Below are 17,085 nucleotides of genomic sequence, written 5' to 3' on the forward strand. Positions count from 1 at the left end.
ATATGATATTTTGGATTTGGCAGAGGTTAAATTTATAATTCTGTACTAAAGATAGGTGTCAAATCCATGTCTGTTGACCCCTAATCTTGAAGAGTGTGGCTGTTTTATGTTAGCTGCTAATGAACTATGAACTGCCATATTCGCCTGTGTTCATTTCATCGAACTAAAAGTCTCATGCCTTATGGCCCAAGAAAAGGAAAAGAAAAAGAAAAGAAGAAGAAAAATGGAAAAACTAAGATTAAGTGGGAAATATGTTTCTATGTATGTAATTATACAATTATCCCGGTTAGATGGATTGAAAGAACTTGAATTTTCAAAGGCACCTGCATCAGGTCAGTGTCTCAGTTAAATAAAGGTACTAGATAGTTTATATTCACATGTTCCGCATTTTAGTTAGTCAGTTGCATTCTGTTTTTATTTTCATTACACGTAAGTTGAATTTATACGGTCAATACCTACTAATGAAAGATAACACATTCAGCTTATTTTTCAGTTTGAATATTGTTTAGTTCTAGTCCTGTGTCATGGTATCAAAGTGCGAAGAAGTATATATTTTAGTTGGTCAATTCATGTCTAGTCCTATTAACAAATATTTACAGGCAGCTCATTAGGTTTTAAGATGTCTCAAAGATGCTTCAACTTGTGATCTTTTCTTTCCTGCCTCCTCTAACCGTTGTATCAAAGGTTGCAGTGATTTTAATTGAGTTAGGGTGTCTTGACACTGGTTGTTCCATCTCTAGCTACTGTGTTTCTTAAGGTTCTGCACTTATTTTCTAGCGATCAAAGAAGCAAGCTACGGTATCTTGATCATATTCTGAGGCATGAGCATTGCGCTCTTGCCATTACTACTTGTGAGCTTCAATTCTACTTTACCTTCTTAATGATCTGCACATTTCTCATCAAGGTCCAGCTTTACTTTTCTACAACTACTTTCTGCTCTTTACGTTGCTGCAAATCCCATTTTCCATGAGCATACTACACACATTGAAATTGATTGCCACTTTATATGTGAGCAACTTCAATAGGGTGTCCTTCGTCTCATGCTCATGCGTTCTCAGCCTCAGCTCGCAGACATAACACACCAAAACATTAGATCCTTCCCCTTTCCATTTTTTATTGTTCAAGTTGGGCATGATCAACATCCATTCTCCAGCTTGTGGGAGGTGTCAATGTTGAACAAAGATAGTAGGTAGTTTAGATTCACGTGTTCCGCATATGATATACATATTTTAGTCAGTCAGTTGCATTACGTTTTTATTTCTGTTACACGCAAGTCGTATTTGTACGGTCAATGCCTATCAATGAAAGGTAACACATTCAGTTCATTTTTTAGTCTGAACATTGTTCATTTAGTTCAGTTCATGTCTTGTCCTACTGACATTTTCGAACGGCTCATCAGGTTTTAAGATATCTCAAAGGTGCTCCAGCCTGTGACTTTTTCTTTCTTGCCTCATCTAATCATTGTGTCAAAGGTTTCAGTGATTCTAATTAGGCTAGGTGTCTTGACGCTCGTTGTTCTATCTCGGGATATTGTGTTCTTGCCACCACTATGTGAGCTTCAGTAGCTACTTTACCTTCTTAATGATCTACACAGGGCGTAATTCGTCTCATGTCTCTGAGTTCTCGATTTCAGCTAGCGGACATGCATGCCAAGCCATTGTCCTTCCCCTTTCCATTTTTTGTTTTCCAAGCTGAGCATGCTTGTGGGGTCTCAGGGTTAAATAAAAATACTAGATAGTTTAGGTTCATGTGTTCCGTACATGATGTACACATTTTAATTAGTCAGTCGCATAATGTTTTTAAGTTCTATTACATGCAAGCTATATTTATACGATCAATAGCTATCAATGAGAAGATAAGACACCCGTATCACTTAATTGAGTTATAGTATTTTGATAACACACCCGTATCACTCTAATCAAACATTAAATCACCTCTGAATGATATTTTGATATATTGAGGAAAGCAAATCGATTCAAGATTCTTGGACATATAGGTTAGCAGCATGGGTGGCCCAAAAACAAAAGGGATCCATGCGACAAGTTCTCCGTTAATCATGGCCATGAAATTGTTCCAAGAAATACGCAAGACTGGATAGGACGGGGTGGGTACAAGATACCTGTAGGGTGTAGCAGATGCTTTGTTATAGGTACAGCAATACGGGTCCTACTGAGAAGTGGTATGAACAGCAGCCACAGTGGAAACCATGGAGTCAACCCCACAGATATTGCGCCCCCGGCAAATCTTGTAGTAACCATTTTCTCCCCAATTCTCTCCCCAAGAATTTTTAATTATCCAATATGGTTTCTCTTTCATCCGAATGGGAGCATAACCTGCAGAACCATATCCCACCAGCAACACTCCGTGGTCCAACCTCCTTGAACATATATATGGGCATGATACCCCACCAATATATGTTTGCATGAATACCGCATTGATGGCCACTGCATATTTACCCATGCAAATTATCAAGTCAGTCCTCATCTGTTGTCTACAACTATTGAATTCTATGAAGCCCACAAAAAGAAGTGATAGTAAATCTAGTTAAGAAGTCTTACCGGCAAGGGGTCCATTTTTCACAAGATTAGCAGCAATCTGCCCTTCATCAAGTGAAACGACACTGAAGTTGGCAACCGAAGCTGCAATCTTTGACTTGTCAAATTTGCAGGTCCCACGATCATTCCCAGTATAAGGATAGTCTTCTTCCCTCATGACTCCCCCAGCTTTAAGGATGTACTCAAAAGCACTATTCATCAGTCCGCCATTGCAACCAGAGTCGCAAGAACGTGGTTCTTCTGGATCACACTGCACAAAGGTATGGGTTTAACTCCTCTCTAAGAAATTACACATCCTACAAAATTCTCCGTTATATGTAATGCACCCATGATATTTTGACAGCAACCGCAGCACTCAACTTTAAGTTTGACAAGAGTCAAGTTCCCATAACTTCATAAGAAAGCAAAAAAGAAAAAAAGAATGAATGAAATCACGTTGAACACTAAGCTGCAATATGCCAGAGCATCTATGCAATGCTGACCTTCAACATCCTCACAAGTCAGCCGACAACTAGCAGAGAATACATGAACTTAGGTAAAACCTGTTGCAATAGCTGAGAATTTTCTGACTTCCAAGTTATACAAGGAGCAGTATTTATCGAGGCAAATCATATACCAGCATGAATTAAAAGACTGCATAAGTTATTACGTTAAAATGGGCATTCACTCTGTCGCCACCGACGACAAGTATAATTCAGTATGAATATTTGGAACGTAATGCTCGATAGTCAATATAAGAGAAAGCTCTGGAAACATGGCCATTATACTAATTTCACTGGCTGAGTGAAAACAACCAGAAAAACCATGAATACATCCGAACATGTATAATTCAAAATTTGTTACCTAGTAGTCCAGAAACAATAATAATAGTGACAATGAGCCACTAAAATATAGGCTATATGTTGAATTAAATACAGCTGCATATGTATCACAAACTAGTTTACTAGGAATTATTTAGACCGAATGATACTGCAGAATTGCAGATAAAACTCTCGAACCAGTCAATATTAATTAAATATTATATACTCCATGGACAATGTGAAGCTAATTAGCAAAAAAGTAACTATGGCCACAAATGCCTAACCTCGTGATCACAGTCCACAAGCTGCTGCTCGCTAAGGCTGACTAGTCCCCCAGTAGAGAGGAAGTGAGCACCTTCCAGGGCTCCAGTTGTGCTGAAACTCCAACATGATCCACATGAACCCTAAATTCCCAAAAAATTGGAAGATCATCATTTTAAAGCCAATCAATAACAGCAAATATCAAAATGCTGCTTCAATATTAATATTAATCCATTTAATCTCCGGTTTGTCCCATTTCTTCCTTTTGCTTTTCAGGAATCAAAAACAGATTAAAGGAATTGACAAACCTGGTTTTTAACAGGCGTAACAGCTCCATGATCTCTCCAATCAAAGTCCCTGGGAAGATCATCGGTCGGCAAGATGGGAGCCTTGTTCGCATCAGCAGGCAACCTGAGGCCTCTGAGGCCCAAAACCTTCCGAAACTCGGACGGTGTCATATCCGAGAACTGAGTCACACCGTGAACCGCCGTCGGGTCCAGATTCTGGTGTCGCCGAGCTCGGCGCAGGTTAGCCTTGAACACATTGAACCTGTAATCCTGCTCTTCCTTAGACCCGTACGACTTCCCGAACCGACGCTTGAACAGAGAAAAATGGTGCTCAGCGCCCAATCGATGATCGCCATCGACCACCTGCCGGATCAGTGGGTCGGCGTCGCTCTCGACGAGGGAGACACTCTCCGTCTCTGACGATGCGGCGGAGACGAAGAGGAGTGAGAAGACAACGACGGACTTGAGAGTACGATCCATAGAAACAGAGGAAGAAGGGATTGATTACTGGTGACTGGTAGCTTCGTGCGTGAGAGTTCGCTGAGACTTAATGGGCGGAAAAAGCTAACGGTGACGGTTAACGACAAGCGTATCACGACGATGTCGCGTTGGCAAATTATTTGGACTGTTAACGAAAAGGGGCCCACTTAACGGACGGATCCTACGTGCTCCATTCGGTTTCTCCACCGCAGGTGATATGGCCCTAAATTCTAGGACGTTTGTTTGGAAGAAGGAAGGTATCGATCGAATTCAACTACAACTAACTACAACAGCCCACGCAGCTTTGCTTAGTTAGTTCAGTTGTTACTGTGAAGACATTTTAGTTTTTTTTTTTTTTTCCATGGAGGCATGGAGCAAAAATTCCCCCCCATAAAGAACAACTTTCTTTTTTTCTTGCACAATTTTAATTTTTAACTGTGATATTGTATTTTTTAAAAAAAGCTATTATTTAGTGTGAATTGCAATTTTTGGCAATAATGATGGGTGCGTTTTAATTCTTTGTTTTTTTTATTTAATCTTCTTGACCATAAAGGTCCACTGATCCTCATTTCTTTTTGGGTCAAAGAGGCAAAATCAACTTTATGGAGGAATCGAACCACCCCATATAAGGTGATCATAAAATATAATTAGACATGATGTCACAAGGCGTGTCAGATATAACAAAAAAGCTTCTATATTTATAGATGATTTTGATTTGATGTCCAAGTCTCATGATCGTCAGTTTCCTTAAATTTTAAAAGAACTTTTTCTATCATGATCACTTATCATGGGTGAAGTGCGAAAGATCTTGACTTAGTGGTTAAGATGTCATAAATATTTTCTTTAATTATTTTAAAGCCAATTAAATTAAATTAAACTTGGGCATCTAAATTTACAATTTAAATGCAAATATAAGGAAGATAACCTTGTCACAGGTATAATGCACCAAAAGCCTAGACCTAGTCATCTTTATTTTATGTAAAGGCATGCAACTCAACGCAGTTAACAATTATTAAAAAAATAACTTATTTGCTTTTTTTTTTTTTTCGAAATGCTACTATCTTATGCCCTTAGAGGCAAGTTAGGTTAGAGAAAATATATTTATTTAAATGTAGGGTGATTTTGGCTCATACTGTATAATTTAAACCTGCAACAAGCTAACCTGTTTATTTAAAAAAAAAACAGACAAAAAATGAGAAAATAAACTCGCTCTCTCAGTAAACATATCAAAAGAAGGCCATATATCGATCAAAAATAATATTACTGTACGTTATCATATACAGTAAAGCATGTTTGATTATAACATATCTAAAGGGAAACAACCATGTTAATTGGAACAAAGTGTGTAATGTATAATAATATATCTATATCTATATATCTAAAATAATCAAACACACGCATATGATAAGGATGCACGCAGAAGGATACAAGTTGAGTGACAAAGTGTGTTTCATCAATAATGCTCAAATAATTCTGCTTATTGTGTTGGTTCAAAACTAACAAAACAAAAAGTATGATGTGCTTGATTGATTGGAAAATTGAGAAAAAAGTATTTTCTATTACTTCAAACAATACTTTAGCTAATGACACTATGCAAGATATGTGGAATTTACAAAATGACTTGATATATTTAGAGGAGTTTTTTCTTTTACTATGTTTGTTTGTGATGGATATATTTATTTTTTATTGTATTAATGTATTTTAAATTTGTATTGTGTTTTTTAATGATTTAGAAGGAGTTTTATTGTTATTTGGATAATTAGTTTTTAGGGAGAAAATATAATTTTTCCCCAAAAAATAAAATAAAAAGAGGTTAATTTGTAATTTTTTAAATTAAAAAAATATTTAAAAAATATATTTTATTGATGGGTTAGGCTGCCAACTCATTATAATTTGGTGCGTTTATAGAAATACAACCCACCAAAATGCGAGTTATGCTAGCTTGCCTCGCCAAACCCATAACTTATTGTGAGCCAATCCACGACTTATAGGCGAGCTTATGTTACCAACTCCAATGCTCCCTTCATCTTTATATATAAAGTATTTTTTTTAAAATTTTATTTTGTTTTTAAATATAAGAGGTGTCAATAATATTTTTGAGTAATTAGATAATTTTCTCCTTGTCTTGAAAAATAAAAAAGATATTAATTGTGTGTTTTACCTATTATCACAATGATATTAATTGTGACATTATTAGGGACCAAATTGAAAAATTATTGAGATTTTGTATAATTTCAACTAAGTAAAACCTTTTATTAGTATACAAGATTTGGTTAAAAATACTTTATGTTTAAGGATGAAGGAAGTAGATCTTATTATACAATTTAACTTAATTGACTTTGAAAAAAGAAAAAGTATCTAAACACAAATTAAGTTACCATAAGTGATACTAGTTGTCAAATTAATTTTTGTAAAATTAACTTTTGATCAATGAAAAACTAAACCGGCGCACGCTTAGATATTCCATCTAGGAGAAGATTTGAGGATTATGTTCTTATGAATCAATACATTCCCCGAGAGTTGATTGATAGCTACAATTCTTTCCATTTTATGTGCTTGGAGGAGCTTCCCTGTTTAGAGCTTAACCCGACTTGAATATTTAATTCGAATTTGACGAACTAGGTACACGGGTGGTTTGCACCAAAAAAAGGGGGGGGGGGCATATAACTCTCGAAAATTTGATCCAACAAAAATTGAAAAAGAAACGTGTGGGGACGACATAACACTAGCAATTATCGTATCCTGTCACAAAGTCAAAGGCTGCTTTGGTTGTGTGTTGCAGCTATTACTATTTATTGAATGAAAATGGTTCTTTCACAACGATGAAGGGACACTATTCTCTTTACTATCGTATCGATCTGCTCAATGAATCCAACGTCAACTTTTACGCTTTCACTGTATTTTTAGGCCACAATCATTATTGTTTTATTCATATTCATGTCACTTTCTCACCACGCAAAAGGCATGTAGCGATTCCGCCATCTGTTTTCTCATGCAAGAAAAATGCCAGCTTGAGTGATAATCTTAACACGGCTCTGTCACTTACAATTCATTTTGGACCTCTGCATTGCACATTCGCAGATGATTTTGAATATTCCCCTATTTATATTCAACAACGATTCGCCTAGATTAATGGGGTTTGCACAGGATAAACATTAGCGAGACCTAAATTCATCTTGAGAGATTAGTTGCAGACTTGCAGTTTGAGAAGATGGGTCTTCTACGATCCATTTGTTCTATGGTTCTGGTTTTCCTCTTGAGTGTAGCTCTGCTTAGTAATGGAAGCAGGACCAGTTCATTCGTCAGAAAGATCGAGAAAACTGTGGATATGCCACTTGATAGCATGTGTTAATAATGCTCCTCAACAGGTTCCTATTCACCCCTTCTCTTATAATAATCTTCATTCGATGTTTCGTTTCCTTGATGCGCTTGATTTAAAGCTGTGTTAAATCACAAGTTCTCTAGTCTTTTAGTCTCTGTCCATTTTGATGTATGGATTTTCTGGTTTAAGGTTCACATAACACAAGGTGATTATGTGGGGAAGGCAGTGATAGTTTCTTGGGTGACTGAGGACGAACAAGGGTTAAGTGTCGTGCGTTACTGGAATGAGAAGAATAGTGAGGAGAAGATGCTGGCTGAAGGAAAATTTGTTTCTTGCAGATTTTTCAATTAGTCCTCTGGATTTATTCATCACTGTACTATAAAAGATTTGGAGGTAGAAATTTCCTTCCCTTTTCCTTTGCCCCATGTTATGATCTTTGTTACGGTGATTGATTTGTGTGCTTCCGTTTGTGCAGCACATCACCAAATATTACTACGAGGTTGGACTTGGGAATACTGCCCGACAATTTTGGTTTAGGACGCCTCCTGAAGTAGGTCCTGATGTGCCATACGCATTTGGTCTCATAGGTTTATTCTGTAAAATCTAAATATTAGATAGGATGTACTGTGTGCGATAACAAATTAAACACACACACATGCATACCTAATTCGACTATATTCACTATGTTACATTTAGTCAGTCAGCCTAGATCTTCCTCCCTATAACTTTTTAGAGTATGGCTTTTGGTGGGGAAGCACACAATAAGTTAGGGTTAGAGAGGAGAGTTAGCCTATTCTAAACCGACCCACTATACAGGATTTAGTAAGATCAACGGCCAACTTCAACCCCTAACCAGACTCAATAAATCATGCATGTAACATATCAACTGTATGATCACACATAACATAGTCAAGCTTTAATATTTGAGGGACCATTTATTAACCTATTTTAGCACATCAATAAAATAATTAATGTCAGCCACCCACATATTTCCAACATATTCTACTGAGGCTGGGTCGGTTAATTTATAGATAATTGTTGTGGTATGAATATGTCAATCAGCATTTATCACTTCTTTCAAATTCACTCTTTCACTTTGCATTTGGTGGGTTGAAGTATCCTATAGCAGAAAAAGTAATGGCCAACAAAAGAAGCTATTGCGTTAGATTTTTGTCTATGTTCCATTGTGTTTATTGTTTACAAATTGAGCATTGTCTTGCAGGGGACCTTGGTCAGACATTTGATTCAAATAAGACGCTTACGCACTATGAAATGAACCCTCGAAAAGGGCAAGCTTTGCTTTACGTGGGAGACCTGTCTTATGCAGATAATTACCCAAATCATGATAATGTGAGGTGGGATACTTGGGGAAGGTTCGTGGAAAGAAGTGCTGCTTATCAACCTTGGATATGGACTGCAGGGAACCATGAACTTGATTTTGCTCCAGGAATTGTAACCTTCTCCTAGAAAATGATTTAATCTGAGTTTCACGTTCTTGAATGCAAACCATCACATTTTCCATTTTCCAGTCCTAATTTTGAGTGTAACCAGAGAATGATGATTGGTTTACAGGGAGAAACCGAGCCTTTCAAGCCTTATACTCACCGATACCATGTTCCTTACAGAGAATCACAGAGTACCAAACCCTTCTGGTATTCTATTAAGAGAGCTTCGGCAAATATCATTGTCTTGGCTTCATACTCGGCATATGGTAATGCCAGATTCTTCTTTTGTGAGACACCCAAGTATGTAGAGAGCATTTTATTGAAGCCATCTTTTGTAATATCATGACACTTTTAAGAAGATTTTTTATTGAAGCAATCAATAGTATAATGGTTAGAAAAAAAAAATTCCCATATTTTTTCTTTTTAGTGCAAAAATTCATGGCCAAAGCTAAAAAACTTTCACATGACTATTGATCTTCCCATGAACATATTGCCATTAATGATACATGTCAAATAATTACATATACCTATGAACAGTGAGTCTTATGACTTAGAAAGCATCGGATTCTACTGAACACTTCATCAAGTGCTACCGCAGACAACAGTTCCACATATATCTTCTATGTAGCGTGTGATTGTTAAATCAGAAGCGTCTTATCACTTTGGTAAATACAGAAACACTAATCCTAGGCCAAGATATCTCGTCAACCTCAAAGGTGGTACTTCAAAAATGTGTCTCACAAGAATGCACGTTTGAAAAGAAAAGGAATAAAAAAGATTATAATCTGTATCCATTTATGTATTTACTTGAATACTACATCCATTTAAATTTTGATTGCCTGGATCTAACGCAAACATGAAACTGTAATGTTTAGTGCGGTACAGTAACTCTTTTCACAGTTCAGGAACATATGCTCCCCAGTATCAATGGCTAGAGGAGGAGCTACCGAAAGCTAACAGGATAGAGACACCCTGGTTGATTGTTCTCATGCACACGCCTTGGTATAGTAGCTACAGTTATCACTATATGGAAGGGGAAACCATGAGAGTGATGCTAGACCCCTGGTTTGTGAAGCACAAGGTTGATGTTGTGTTTTCCGGTCACGTTCATGCCTATGAACGATCTGCAAGTTGTAGCACTTTTATATGTTCCTCTTTTCTTTACCAAGTATCAAACAAGATGTATAATCCACATGTAGAGCTGATGCCAAGTCATCAAGCCAACAATCTTTCTAGATTTCCTTTCGGGGTATCTGTTTTGATCTGTAATTGCTCTGTTGAAACTTACACAATATTCTTGTGAAAACCACCAGCATCATGTAGAATGTCTGTTGTTTCCTTGAAGCTTGCAGAGATAATTATGTAAATAATGACAAGGTTCCTGTCATAAAATTTATGAGGGGAACTAAATATGAAAGATATTTCTAATTTCCAGAGAAGGGTGGTGTATCTCTGTTGTTGTATGAAGAATGAACTCGCAAGACTTTATCTTTACACTTTATGATGTTATGGTCTCACAATCATGTTGAATTCACACCTCCAATTTTTTTATTTTTTTTTGGGTATTTACTTCCAGCGTCAATTGAATTGTTCCACGTCCCAGGAACGTGCATCCAATATTGCATACAATATTGTGAATGGTCTATGTACTCCAGTGAAAGATCTATCAGCTCCTGTGTATATAACCTTTGGTGATGGGGGAAATATTGAAGGCTTAGCAAAAAAGTAAGCTCCATTCATAAACTAGAACGAGTCTAGACTGCCATTTGATGCACTATTATCACATTCACATTCCATGGAAAGGATACCTATGGCGATTTATAAAAAGTAAGCAAAATCAGAAAAAAAGACACAGATTGTTGAACGTTGACGGACATCTAAAACACCAGAATGAAGATGACATGCCTGTGTGAGAGAATCTAAACATGTCCTTGTCGTACAAATATGGTGTCTTTGAAGTGAAACGAGTGTGGTTTGCACAATGCAGCATGACAGAACCACAATCAGAGTACTCGGCAGAGCGGGAGGCGAGTTACGGACACGGCATTTTTGAGATAGAGAACAGGACACATGCTTACTTCAGTTGGCACAGAAATGAAGATGGATATTCTGTGGAGGCTGATTCTATGTGGTTTTTAAATAGATTCTGGCACCCACTTGATGACTCTACAACTCATTTCTCAGCGTATAATCCATGGATTTCCTGTTATGTTGACATTAATACTCAATGGAACTAACACTTCACCACATAATTCTGTCATTCCACTATGTATCTTTTATGTCAAATGCAAAAGTCTGGCTCTTACCATCTCACAGAAACACTCTTCAGTTGGGCTAATATTGTAACTCATCTCAATTTCTTCAATGGTATAGGATTTTAGTTTATAGATGATATGATTTTTTTTCCTTGAAAGAGATACTATGATTTTTTAAGATTATAACGTCTTTATGATAAATTAATTTGTATATTTATAGTGAAATTGTTAAGCTACGAGAATTTATGTGAATTTTAAAGTTCGCAATGATTATTTACGAAGAAATCATACAGCAAGGGGTCAGAATAAATCTAGACAAATGGTGGTGATAACACACTCAATTTTCTAGAATATCGAGTAATGAAATAAAATTTTTTTACAAACGAGTCAAGGCATAGGAAGTGAGAATATAAATATTTTGTTTAAATAAAATAATAAAACAATAATTAGCATTTTTTAAAAGTTACACACAATTCCTCCAAAATTTTTCAGTTATTTTTTTAAAAAATAAATTATGAAATTGTTTTTCTTATATACGCTCAATACATATGAATTATGTGCTGGTAAAAAAATACTTATACAGCATCTAAAAATGTACTTTTCTAATTTCATTAAATATCATAATAATAAACATAAAAATTTTGACGTCTCACCGGCTTTCTGTTTTTTGAAAAATTACAGGATTATAACGATATAGAATTTACCGTGAAAAAAGCATATTCAGCTGTAGACTGTAGTCACGTGGATTACTTGCACTTGAAATTTAGATCTCGCGTAATGGCTTTTGTTGGATTCCATTTTGAGTTTTTGATGCACGAAGTTCTCTACATGCCCCTTCGTGTTTTAGTTTTAACATAGGATGAAAAACAAGCCTTTCGCCTTTACCACTTCTGTCATTCTGTTATAATCTATACCGACTAGCATTTGGTTGGCTTTACACTCATTCTCCTCATAAAAAAACTAATTTTTATATAGAAAAATTGTCTGAATAAAGCTCAAATATTCACGGATTACAAGCGCAGGGGAGTTTAGCATCAGATTATTAAGGACCCAGAAGGTCCAATACGTTTAATGACCAACTTGGGGACCCAAGGAAAATAAATAATTGGAGATTTATGTTTTTGTTACTCAGTATCTTCTATATGAAAAGGCTGTCTGCTTAAGCTCATAAGTAGGCCAAGTTACTTTACAAAGTCCGAGTGAAGAGCAAGGACTGGGACAGGAGATAGAGAATCTACTTACATAATAACACAAGCAAACATCCTAGACTTTCACACGAAACAGGATGATCACTCAAACCAAACGGACTTAAACAAACATTTCCGTATCAGTCTTTTACCACACGAGGAGGAAGACAACTGTTTACCTTAAACAAGATTGCCTCTACGTTCGTTTTGTACCCCTACCCCGGATTAGATAAGCAAGGTGTCCAGTAACACCCTCGTAGGTCTACATTTTAAGCCTATATACTTGCTATCATCTTTGATGACGTTTTGCATTCACCTGCATTACCAAGCGAAACATGAATGCTATTATGCTATTTACGTACAATTCCTTCCGGTGAGGCGCATCTTTCATGAAAATTAGCATTTGTAAATAGCAGAATTACAGAGGTGCATGGTATTATTTCCTAATGAACATACCAATGGTCGATATTGGAAGATACTCCTATCAAGTAACTAACTATCCCTAAAGCTTGGACAGGCCAAATCGAAAGGAATTAAAAGAAAACAGTGGTAATGTAGACAATCAAACTACTGTAAGTTAGAAATACCTTTGTATAAGAGTGTGTTTAAGTATGAGAATTTTGTGCATTCTGTTGACCTTCCACAGAACAGCTTTCACAAAAGAAGTGGTCAAGTCCTTTGGCTTCCTCCACAGTCATATCTATACAGACAGGATGAAACCTGAATCAAGAATATTAGGTTGAAGAGGACTGCATTCTTTCAAACTCAAATATCCACATTACAATTGACCACATAACAAAAATCTAATTTTAACTCTCAAAATCTATTGGGAAAATGTGCCTAGCTGCAATTTTGATACGATCCAAGATAGGTAGGAAGAAATAAGAAAGATAAATCTTTATTAAAATATGAAATCAGAATCTAACATCAGAATCTAAACTCATTCAACTAATAAAGCCAAAGAAAAATCTCCACTGATATAATAAAATAATGATCATATTTTCGGATGATTTCTACATGTTGTGTCTCAGTATTCATAGACAGAAAAATAATTAATAATTCCTAAAAATACTCCCATTAATCCAAAACTCAGATAATGGAGCATAACTACCAGAAAAATAAATAAATAAATAAAATGACTAACATAACCTACAATACCCACTGCTGCTAAATTTAAGGACCACTCAACAAAACAGAAAAACAATCTAAAAAATATTATTAAAAAGATAATATCTGAAATAACTTGAAAATAATAATTATTCTTAACAGTTCTATAACTACCCCACATCACCTATTATCCCATGCTACTCGGTACTCTATCAAATTCTGTTACTTATCCAGACTTGACAAGCACAATAACAGACTAAAAATAATCTTTAGAGACCAACCATTATCTTTCCAGAAAACCTTGAAAATAGTCAATTCCTCAAATATAAAGATCCATATACTTCAACACTCACAAATTAGCTAGCTTTCAAGTATGAGTATTTTCCAGATAAGATTGACAACAATGATCAGGACACAAACATCGTCAAGAGACGAAAGAGTATAAGTTGATTGTTTTGGGTAATTCCTTGAGCATTAAGGATTTAAAATGTCAGCTATTTTTTAATTAAATGATCTGAGTAGGTGATCGAGATCTTAATAATTTTGATTAGCCTAGCAAGTTGAGTTTATCAACACTCACCGTCTAAGGCTATTCATCACATACTCTTGCAGGAAAACTGAGTTGCCTCTGGGGTAGCAAGAAAGCAGATTCGTTTTTAAGAATAACCAAGAGACGCTAAATTTTCATTACATTATATTTATCATTATTTAAAATCACATTTCATACATGCAGACAGGCAGACAGTGAATGCAAACTAATGGAAGCATCAAAATACATACATTGCTCAGTGCTGGTGTTTCCATACATGCAGGCAGGCAGGCAGAGTGAGCTTTAAGAAGAAGAGTCTTACGCAAAGAATACAGATGCCTGTATGGTTCACACTGACTTAAAATACCTTGTTCCCTCAAATGAAACCAAGAAGATAAGAATTGGACCGTTTTTGTAAGTTTAAGGGGAAGATTGTACCAAAATGAAGCATAGGACAGGGGTGCTTCTATTGAGGGTATAGAACGATAATAACCTTTAACCCAAATTAAAAATAAAATGCATAAGGAAGATGACATGTATTTTCAGAACTAAACATCAACATCAAAAAAATAAAACAGGTAATAAATCTTAGACAAATCAATAGAGCAGAAGCATAATCAACCAAGGGTAATATCACCTTATATGTCCATCTTACCAATCACTGCAACTCTCACACTGGACCATCAGGTCATCAGGGTTGTAGGGCATCTCACATTTGCAGTACCTACAATGAAAAGTTAAACAATCAACGCATGAACCAAAATTCCACGTATTTAATATAAAAGTCGTCACTTTCCTTACTCCGACCGAAGCAGCAAAGAAAAAGCCACATAATTCCATTGATTTCATCAAAATTAACGTTAACGATTCCAACAATTAGTGTAACAACTGACAAACAAAACTACATGACTGGCAGAGCCATTGAACAGAGCATAGTCTGAATTACTAGCAGCTTAACTGCCAAAGCCATTGAACAGAACATAGTCTGATAAAAAAAAAAATCAGGTTATTAGCAGCTTAAGAGCACACTTCCAACCAAAAATTCAAGAATAGCGGAAACTTGCATATGAAAACAAAATATTGCTAAAACGACAGCATAAACCCGATAATAAGCACACAAAGCAAGAATGAATCAGCATACACAGCCACTCTATCAGGATTGAAAGCACCGGTTGCGGAATTGTATTCGAAGCGACAGAAGAAATCCTCGTTTCCAACAGCCTCAAGTTTCGTGTAGCTCTTGAAACTGTGAACTGCACACTTGCCTTCGATCGTATCGGCGCTCTGAACATCAAAATGATCAGAAAGGAAAACCTCCTTCGAACCGTGGAACTGCCTCCGGCCGCCGATTGACTCCTCTGGCCGGTAATACCACCTAACGTGGACCTTAACGTTGGCACCACGCGAGTCGGCTTCGATCCGCTCAATCCTAGCCACATACGAAGGATTGGACGGGTCGGACGGCCGCATAAGCACGCAGTCGCCAGCTGAGAACAGTGGAAGCATCACATATCAGGAAAGAAAGACGGCAGGAAACAGACAGGAAAGAGTGAACAAAAGAAGCCATAGAGTTTTCCCGGGAAAATCGGGAGACGAAAATAAGTAAAGTATTCACTTAGTTATTACAAGTCATTACCCTTAATGGTTTTGTTTATGTGTTTGACAGTGTACGAATCAAGGGTTCGTCTTTGAGCTTTTGGCCTGGCCATGGGAATGCAAGAACAGAGGAGTAACCGGCGTTGCAGAACACCGAAACACAGGAAATACGGAACAGCGATAATTTACTTCAGGTAATTAATTATACGGTTTGGGTGAATCGCGGAACACAGTTTACGAAGAAGTCGAGGTAGTTATCACCGTCGGTTTGGTAGGCACGCAGAAATGGTGAAGAATCAGCGATGAGAAACGCATGGCAGTAATGTAATTCGGTGAACACCCTGGTTTGAGTTAACTAACTGCAAGCGTGAGTGACTAAATGTGACCAGAAAATTATTGAGGAAGAAGCTTCCCGAAGATAACGCTTCCACGTCATAAGAAATCAAATATAATAATATAATATGTTTATCAAACTGTTAAGGAAATGGATACACACACTATATCAGTTACGAAGGAATGTTTTTGTTTCAGGAATAATGGAAGCTGGATTAAACTGGCTTTGTATCTAGTATAAGGGATTATGATTGGTTTTTTCCCTTCGAAATGAGATAGCACTTATTTAAAATTATTTTTATTTTATTATTTTGATAATTAATACTTTTATGGAGTATATTTTGAAAACAAAAAATAATAAAAATAAGTATTTTTTACATTCTCCCTTATTTTAAATTTCAAAATATTTAAAAAATATTTTTATTTTTTTATTTTCTAGAATAGTATATACTTTTTTTCTTTAAAATACTTTCTAAAAACATATCATTATACAAATTTTTTTTTTCAACTCTGAAGAACAAAAAACTACTTCCAAAATAAGTTGTCAAATAACCTCATAATGATCAGTTAAGTTTGAGATTTTGAGTTTAAACCTATGCAAATAGGGGCAAAAAAAATGTCACTTTTACTTAAAAACTAAAAAATAAGGTTAAAAAATAAATAAAATATGACTATTCAAGTCAACAAATACTAATCTAGTTAATAAAAAATTAATTTATAGTTTATAAAATTATGTCTTGCTATCCGAGCAAAGACATTATTAGTATGTGGTATATAATATTTCTGTAAATTTTTATTTAATATGAAACGATGATGAATTTATAAATTTAACTCACCTAAATTTTTTAATATAAATAAAAATGTGATTATTCAAGAATCAACTTTGTGAGTGGTGGAGTGGTTGGTTTTCAAAAACAAAATCCACAAA

At 35.9% G+C, this 17,085-nt stretch overlaps 2 protein-coding genes and 1 pseudogene across 9 annotated transcripts; 1 reads left to right on the forward strand and 2 right to left on the reverse strand.

Annotated features, from left to right (window-relative positions):
* Nucleotides 1–1,925: 1,925 nt before the first annotated feature.
* Nucleotides 1,926–4,478, reverse strand: LOC129292696 (cysteine protease RD19A-like). Its single transcript, XM_054930298.1, has 4 exons — nucleotides 3,925–4,478; nucleotides 3,640–3,759; nucleotides 2,559–2,805; nucleotides 1,926–2,444 (listed from the first exon to the last, which is right to left on the reverse strand). Exons 1-4 carry the CDS (start codon nucleotides 4,381–4,383, stop codon nucleotides 2,167–2,169), a joined length of 1,104 nt encoding a protein of 367 aa, XP_054786273.1. The 5' UTR covers nucleotides 4,384–4,478; the 3' UTR covers nucleotides 1,926–2,166.
* Nucleotides 4,479–7,229: 2,751 nt separating this feature from the next.
* LOC129292662 (purple acid phosphatase-like) lies at nucleotides 7,230–10,579 on the forward strand (annotated as a pseudogene).
* Nucleotides 10,580–12,517: 1,938 nt separating this feature from the next.
* Nucleotides 12,518–16,149, reverse strand: LOC129293586 (chromatin remodeling protein SHL-like). 8 transcript variants are annotated; one of them, XM_054931628.1, is made up of 6 exons: nucleotides 15,865–16,149; nucleotides 15,370–15,715; nucleotides 14,884–14,952; nucleotides 14,480–14,567; nucleotides 13,180–13,292; nucleotides 12,518–12,908 (listed from the first exon to the last, which is right to left on the reverse strand). In XM_054931628.1, the coding sequence occupies exons 1-5, from the start codon at nucleotides 15,935–15,937 to the stop codon at nucleotides 13,287–13,289; spliced, it is 582 nt and encodes a 193-aa protein (XP_054787603.1). In that variant the 5' UTR covers nucleotides 15,938–16,149; the 3' UTR covers nucleotides 12,518–12,908; nucleotides 13,180–13,286. The 8 variants fall into 8 exon arrangements, with proteins under 8 accessions (XP_054787603.1, XP_054787601.1, XP_054787609.1 ...); XM_054931626.1 differs by having other exon boundaries at nucleotides 13,180–13,312; nucleotides 15,865–16,148; XM_054931634.1 differs by lacking the exon at nucleotides 14,480–14,567 and having other exon boundaries at nucleotides 15,865–16,145.
* Nucleotides 16,150–17,085: the final 936 nt, after the last annotated feature.

This window comes from Prosopis cineraria, unplaced genomic scaffold (genome assembly GCF_029017545.1).
Source record: "Prosopis cineraria cultivar Desert tree isolate PC_DT_omini unplaced genomic scaffold, ASM2901754v1 PC14, whole genome shotgun sequence".
Classification (NCBI taxonomy): domain Eukaryota; kingdom Viridiplantae; phylum Streptophyta; class Magnoliopsida; order Fabales; family Fabaceae; genus Prosopis; species Prosopis cineraria.